Source organism: Trachurus japonicus, chromosome 6 (assembly GCF_045865225.1).
Source record: "Trachurus japonicus isolate A0001 chromosome 6, Traja_1.0".
Taxonomy (NCBI): domain Eukaryota; kingdom Metazoa; phylum Chordata; class Actinopteri; order Carangiformes; family Carangidae; genus Trachurus; species Trachurus japonicus.
Window position 1 is genome coordinate 10,278,411 of NC_140912.1, and position 8,005 is coordinate 10,286,415.

An 8,005-nucleotide genomic window follows, 5' to 3' on the forward strand; every position below is an offset into this window, starting at 1 on the left:
GTGTGTAAATAAGTGCCTCATGGAGCATGGCTAGAAAATGAAGTTGCTGATTATTAGCATTCCACCATCTTGTGATAAGAGATGCTTGTCCCAGCAGATGTTACCACGGAGACACTTGGGTGTTTCTTCTGAATAGTGCTGAATGATAAGATAACATGTATTCTGTATGGCATCTCAATTAAATATTAATTTCGTGCTCAACCGCAATTGGTTACTGAGAGACACAGTGGGAGAACATTTTGACAAACTGAAAGCTATTTGCACCACACTGTTTTCTTCAAGCTGTCAGGATTATATATTGTGTATTGCTTTGTTCATTTTTGTAAAAAAAATATGTTACTGCCATAGACCTGGTTATTCATTCATAATTCACTGCAAGATGTTGTTATGACAGAACATGCCTTTAATCTTCAGGGGGTTATTAAGGAGGTGAAGACATTTATAGTCTCTAATTAACATCTTAGTAGATCCTTCTCTGACACTCTTGTATTCTCTCCACTGCTTTGCTTAATGTGCTTCTTTGTTGAAGCTTGGCCAAGATGTTTTAGAAACTTTAAACTCGCCTCCATGGACAGCTGTTAGTTCTACAGTCGGTTGTGTATTTCGAATGTTGTCATGACAGGTATCTGTTTAAATGGCATAATTGCAACTGCAGTTCCTCTCTCACAACTCATTTCTTTTTTTTCCTTTTGATGTGTTCTCATTTGCTTACAGATCAGTCAGATGCTGGGGAATGAGCTGAAGTTTGCAGTGCGAGAACCTATCGGGCTGAGGTAAGAATTCAGCTGCTCAGACTATATCACTATTAACACAGATAGTACACTGTGCATGATCATGTGTCTATCACTTCCTGTGAGGTTCAACGTCTTCTAAACTCTGAGAAAACAAATGTACAGTTTCTGTATTAATGGTTGCAGGAAGGATATGCACTCATCTAATGTTTTTCTTCTTAGGGTGTGGATATTAATCTCTGCAGTGGGTTTCACAGTTATGGCTGTGATGGTAAGTGTTGCTTAAATTATCATCAAAGTGAAACGTGTCACGCCTTCAAACTTCAAACGTCTTCTCTCAAGTCTGTATAGCTTCCCACAGTACACGATTTTGCACAGTAAGGGGATAGGAAAAAAACCCTCTTTCCAGAAATTGAAAAATGATTGATATGAACCCAGCACTGCACTGGCAGACTGAATAACTGAATAACTGAATAAACAGCTTCATTCTTGTTAGCTATATCACCTAATCGCTCAATATCCTCAGTGTTTATGGCACACACTGCGACTCCAACTCCCAAACAGTAATACTTTGTCAATTGTGCTGCATTGGGGGAAGACTGAATCCTGTTGTGTTGATGTGACAGAGCTGTGTTGTGCTTTTGTTTTCCTACATAGGCCTTGGTGTTTCCCAACCAGCTATATGAGGTTGTTTTTGAGGAGGAACTCTCCATGACTAGCATCTCCATTCGCCTCTATGGAGGAGCACTGCTTAGTAAGTCCGTTCTTTCAAGTTGCAAGAAACATAGACAGATAAGAGACGTGATGGATAAAGCTTTTGATACTCCCTCATACATAGCTGCAGTAAGGCAAGTATACCGCATGTAATGTAGCAGCACATTCACATTGATTTAACATTTCTTTATACTTGCTAAAAATATACACTGGTGGACTGTCGGTTTCTCTGTGATAATGTTCTCTAATGCATTCATCATTACAGGTCATAAGCATCGAGATAATGTACAAAAAAAACTGTCTTCCTGCTCTAACATCATTCCTTTAGGCTACAAACAGAGCCTGTGTAATTTGATTCAGTTGTGTGCGTGTGTGTCTACAGTTCACTATGAGGGCATGACAGGGGTACAGAGACCAATTCTCCAGAATACTCACAGCAGCAGCTCCAGTTGCCTCTGTTTCTATGACCTCATATATAAGGCCTAAATCCACTGGGAGCTCAGTGGGGGGATGGCAGCACAGTGTATGCACTGTTTGTGTGGGTCTGATCTGAGAGGACGTAGTGTTTTACTCAACATTCAAATTTTACAGCTCACTCACTCTCTGTAAATTGAGGGGGGATTTTTTTTTTGTCTTTTTTTTCCCTTCGCTGTTTCCTGTCGCACCATCTACAGGAGGTAAATTAGTGCCTGTAAACATGCCAGGTACGCCATCGTGACATTTGCGGTTTGCTCCCCAATTACAGACAGATTATATTTGAGTTGCGAGCACTCATTTTAATGGCTTCAGTTTGTGACTGTTAGGCAAGCCGGTGAGTCAATGATTAGTGGCTTTGTGATGGCTCTGTGAAGAGGCAGAGCGCGCCTGTGACGGTGGCAGGTAGCACACAGGTCATTGCTTGATGGGAAAGTCAGCGGGGAGAGCAAGCTGAGAATGACGGGAAAGAGCAAAGGCTTGACATATGTTCAAGATATTTTGCCAGGTTGTCATTTTCACCTAAGCCAGGCACGATAAAAGTCTGACATGTGTCCGAACATTGCCAACTAGATCTCAAATAGATATAAGAATTAAAAAATACTGAATCTGTTTAAACATGCATGCATGCAAACAGGCATAATGAGAAACCATATACTGTACTCTAACACATTTTATGCATGTCTAGTTGAACCTTAATGTAAAATGAGAATCAAAAACAACCCTCTATGATTACTGAATTGCCTGAAGAGAGGTAAAACCTTGCACACCTAGCACTGTGGAGGAAGATCTGAATGAAGCAACGTTCAGTCTCAAAAGGCCAACAAAAGACTGGCTTCTTTTTTTTGAATGTCAGCAGGGCCGCGGGGATTAGCAAAGATAAAAGGTGATGTCTTACGAGACAAGGAACAGCACAGGGAGTGAAGGTTGGGGTCTCATCTGCCACACAGATGGAACCTGGCAGGGAGGGGATACAGTCCATCAGCCCTCCCACCTCTTTACCCACCCCTGCTCATTTCCACAGCCTCACTGGTGCGTGTGCGTGGGTGGAGCGAAATACAGGAAAATGAACTGGAAGATTGTGGTGGGAAATGAAATGATTTAACACAGGCTTTTATCAGAATCAATATGAGAATCAAGTCAGAGCATTTAGCAGAATCAATAGGCCAATTATCACTATGTGAACACAATGTAAATCTCACTCAGGCAGGTTACAGTTGCAAGTTAATTGCTCTCAGTAGTAGTAGTTTTGTTGATGGATTTGCGGCTTATTTTTTCTGAACTGTATTTTTTTTTTCTTTTAAAGTTTTCATTCCCATGCCCTTGAGCCTATAAATTCTCGTTTATCACATCCTATTCCAGGCCTGGCCCTCATCATGTGGAATGGTCTCTACACAGCGGAGAAGATCATCATCCAGTGGACTCTGCTCAGTGAAGCCTGCTACTTTGCTGTCCAGTTTCTAGGTGATTACACTTCTCCAACACATCATTTTACAGTCTCAGTAATGTCTAGTTGCCCCTAGCTGTTAGAGTCTTAGCACCAGAGCCCTGCTTCGCTATCGCACTCTCATTGGTTTGCTGAGTTTAAACAATTCATTGGTCAGAATCGCTTCAGCCAGTGTGCTTTGTCTGTGTTGATACTGCCCTCTTGTGTTGAGAAAGTGGAGTTACAGCCTTGGATTTTTATTTAAGGGTAGGATCTGAGAAAAAATACACGCATGCCTTTGTGTATACGTAGTACATTGAAACAGTATCAACATGCATTTATTTATTTGTTCTTTTGAAATGTGCTCTGTGTAAACTGACCTCACTTGTCTCATCCACTTACATCAACTGACACAGATCAACACCAAGATTTCACTAGATCCCTCTTGAACACTGTGTGACATGAAATAGTCTGTTTTTGTTAAAGCGCTGTTAGACTGTGCAACAATAACAATCGTCAAACTTCTTTAAATGTACATATGGGTCTTTGAGAAGTGCTTAAGACATATGTAGTGAAATGTGAACCTATCCTTTAAGAACCACTTTAAAGATGTTCTGAACCTTGTGTGCTGTGCATGTTCTCCCATAATGACAAAAACATATACTGTATATACTTTAAGCGCTGAATGTTGCCCTGTGATTTCAGTGACATCCATCACCTTAATAGAGATTGGGATCCTGCCCAATGCCGCCATGCTCCTGCTCCTCAGTCGACTGCTTTTCCTGGTGGTCACCATGGCTTACTACTACCACCTGGGACGTAAGCCGAAGAAAATCTGAGCTGCCTGTGTGATACTTCCAGAGAGGGGACAGCTGAGCACAGATCACGGACGTGGGGTCAGAATGTTTGGATGATTATTTCACCGGGGCTTGGAGCATCACTTTGTCAATGAATGCCCCCCTGCCCCTTTCTATGGGACCCAACCTATTGCAACCCATAGTATTCAATATAAGAGTCTCGCATTCCAAGAACAAGAAACCTCACAGCAAAAGTGAATTACACTTTCACTGGGCCGTGAGGTCAAGCCCCTCTTGACACACATTCCTCCTTTGTGCAGCTCTACAAGCTGTTATTATAAAGAAGGAACTAGCAGTAGTGCATCGTGTTCTTATGTCGCCTACAGTAGTTCTATGATTTCATATGTACAGTATGGAGTAATTTCAGAAATCTTACTATGTTTTTAATGTACAGCTACATGATTTCCAGATTCAGTATTTAGTATTACCTGTTTGATAAAACGTTGCATCTTGACACCGCTTCTTAATCACATTCAAGGACCAAGATTTTGTGCTATTACTCATTTCCTGTTTGATGCTGTTGATGTTAACTTGAACTGTATGTATGCCAAAGTGAAGCCTGCATATCTGTGCTCTTGCATGCTTCTCTGACAGCTCTCCAGTGACCACACTGAATGGCAAAAGCATCAGCTGTGCTTCGTGTAAGATTCAGGTGCAGTCAGATAAGCTAAATGCTGGGTGAATCACAGTGACCCTCTTGTTACATTGCTGATAGCTTTCTTGGTCCAGCACACTGAGGAAACTCCGTCAAGGTCAATTTATACTCCCAATCGTAACCCATCAATCATCTTCATCAGATTTAGACGACCCAAAATGAAGTGCTGACTCGAAATACTCGACTCGAAATTTTTCAGGGACACAGTGATTTTTTTATTCCTGGGGTATCGGTCATGAGGTTCTACCAAAGTGAATAGGAATTGTTTTGTACAGAATATTTACACTTGTGAAAGGACTCTTAAAGGAGTCGTTCTCATCTTGGTGTGTGCGTGTGTGTGTGTGTGTGTGCTGCTTGGCAGGACTTTAGCCCGAGTGATCCTGTAGAAGGTATTTTATCATTCTGACCTTTACTGTAGTGCTAGTGTCACAAGCCGAGCATGTCAGTGTGCAGGGTAAACAAACCTGACCTGGTTCTTCTTTAGTGATGTAGCACAGTTTTTTTTTTACATACACCACATCCTTAGCCTTGCCTTAAAACTACTTAAAAGAACAGTCATCAACACTGCATCCTACTTCTTGTATATATGTAAATAAAATTATTTACCATCATGTGGTGTTCTTGTGAACCGAACAGGGAACTTGTTCACTATTAGTTAAATGATTTTCAGAGGTTGATCTCTCTCTTGCCGTGTCTTCTTTTGTACCTATTCAAGTGACATTTGTGTTTTGGTGTCATGCATGCAATATACCCACCAAACGAGATGGCTCAAACAGTGTAGCGCAAACTGCAAATAGCTAGAATGCAAAGCTGATAAAGATGTTAAAGGGGATGAATATCTATATTAGTCAAAAATCAAAAGGAAACACTTATTTATGAGGCAGTTCAAGCAGACATAACCCATCATTTGACAGTCTTTACCCGGTCAATTTGTTCAAAACATGTTCTACCTCCCAATAAATGGGCTGCCCTCAGGTAGGAGACATCCCAGCTCAGAGCTGTGCTAATGTTGGCCTCTTCATACTCTTCAACACCTAAGGCCAGTCAAAAACACAGTCTAAAGATAGGCCACTCATTTTGTAAATTTAACTTAAAAAACTATTTTGGATTGAACAAGGAACATACTACAGGCCTCCTCTAAAGGTGGTCCATATTGTTGCCAATGACCACGTAGAGTCCCGCCCAAGAAGGGAGTGGTCCTGAGGTCCCAGTGATTGTGGGTTTCCAGATGCAAGTCCAGCACTGAAGGCAGATGTGCTTGGTACTTGGGTGAGCTTTCACTTCAGATATAGGGAACACGAAACATGGGTGAGGTCTCCCATACTCCTACATATACTAGTAATTATCCTTTTTCCAGTGTTTAATTAGATGCAACTCTCCTGAGTGACATTGTGCACCCCAACCTACCACTCTGTCCTGACTAGCATGGTAATTATGGAGTTCAAGAAAAATGTCATTCCATTTCCGTCGATACTACAGGCCTCAAATCATCAGCCTTGTGAAATGTTCAAAGGTCTGTGAAGCAGGTTATTTTAGGAGAGATGGGCACTTTCAGGGGGGATTGGCAGCAGAAGGGAGGCAAAGAAATCGCTCTTTCATCCTCCTGGTTCTCTGACGTAAATTAGTCAAGATTTCTCATTGGTAAATTGTTTCGAGGAATGGGCAAGTTGAGCTATTCGTTCCTTCTGATGTAGATCCAAAATATATTGTACTGTTGTGACTAGCATACCAGGTCAAACTGTTTGAAGTTGTAGCAGTGTGTTTTTATGTATGTGCTATACTGTACCTCAGAAACGAATTGTTATGGATTTCTACCATTTAGTTTCAAATAAAGAAAACACTTTTGTTTATTTTGACGACTTCAAAAGCAGTGACATCTACTTTGTCCTTGTCCTTTTGATAGTTGTACTTCTACATATTTCTAACTGTTTGCATTATTGGTTAATGTGCTGATTATTTCCAATTTGGCATAAAAAAGCCCACCTGAAAATGGCTTCTTTTTTTTTTATTCATCACAATCGCACCATTTGAAAGGCTATTGTAATACGTATAACCTCATACGATAAATAGAAGCAGAAAATCCTATCACTGGAGCCAGATCTACTTCAAATATACTGAAATGCCATAAATTTATACTTCGCTTAGTGGAGGATGGCTTTCTAAGTTAAACATCCACTTATGTTTTCTCTGAGATGAACTTAGAAAGCTTTAAACGTGTATCATTGCCCAGCAGCGAGAGGGAGGCTTTCATTTTATACACTCATTATACCCTCAGCAAAATAATTTCTGCCTCCCTTAAGGAGTCTTCAAAGTAGTTGAGCCTTCAGCAAAATGTCTTGTCAAATTCAACAACATGCATCACAAAACTGAATGTACAACCTTGTCTTGACATGTCTGAAGAAAGAAACTAAAGGGCTCTTGTGTAATCCCACCCTTTGTTTAGTGTTTTCTGTTTTGGGAGGTGTTTGACATGTCATGACATGATCATCTTCAGGTCACCACAAAAATATTTTGAGTTACTAATTGTACCTGATATAGTCTACCAAATATTCAAGCAAAATTTTTCCTGTCCCACTCAAGCACTCTGTCTCCCTTCCTCTCTCTCTCTGTCTCCCTCTCTCTCTCACACACGTACACACATTGGGCAAACTGTGAAAAGGGGGATTGTGAGGCACAGGAAATGTATGTGTGGTTGAGGTTGTTTATAGGCAAAAAGCTCCCATGTGTCTCTCTGTGTGCGTTTGCATTCTCCCCATACTTTCCACTTAATATATTGAGACTTGGTTTATTTTGTACGACAAGGTGGTAAACAGTGTTTTAGAGTAACTCACAAAGGATCATTCAAAAGGCAGATCCAAACGTCTTAAATAATCAACTATAATCAGAAGATATTATGCAGTTTAGTTTCTGCCTAATGCTGCTGCAACATCTGACTACCACAGGCTACAACCAATGTTTCCATCGCTCTATGAGGACTGATAGTCTTCCTGTGATGGAAAGCACTAAAGGCACATAAAGCATTTAATGGTAGAAATTGCTAATAAGCAATTATGTTTTGCAAAGAAATGCCAAAAAAAAGTAAAGAGGGGGAAAACAGGGGAGGAAGTACCTAGATGAAAATAGGTCTATGTGTGCAAGAGAGGGTATT

At 40.7% G+C, this 8,005-nt stretch overlaps 1 protein-coding gene across 1 annotated transcript in view; it reads left to right on the top strand.

The window, feature by feature from the left end:
* tp53i11b (tumor protein p53 inducible protein 11b) overlaps positions 1–5,458 on the top strand; it is a 40,866-nt gene extending 35,408 nt beyond the window's left edge. The window contains exons 3-7 of the mRNA XM_085778692.1: positions 715–773; positions 954–1,002; positions 1,389–1,485; positions 3,282–3,383; positions 4,051–5,458. Of these exons, the coding sequence (XP_085634818.1) occupies positions 715–773; positions 954–1,002; positions 1,389–1,485; positions 3,282–3,383; positions 4,051–4,184 (441 nt within the window). The 3' untranslated portion in view covers positions 4,185–5,458. The remainder of the gene's footprint in view (positions 1–714; positions 774–953; positions 1,003–1,388; positions 1,486–3,281; positions 3,384–4,050) is intronic.
* The last annotated feature ends 2,547 nt before the right edge of the window (positions 5,459–8,005 follow it).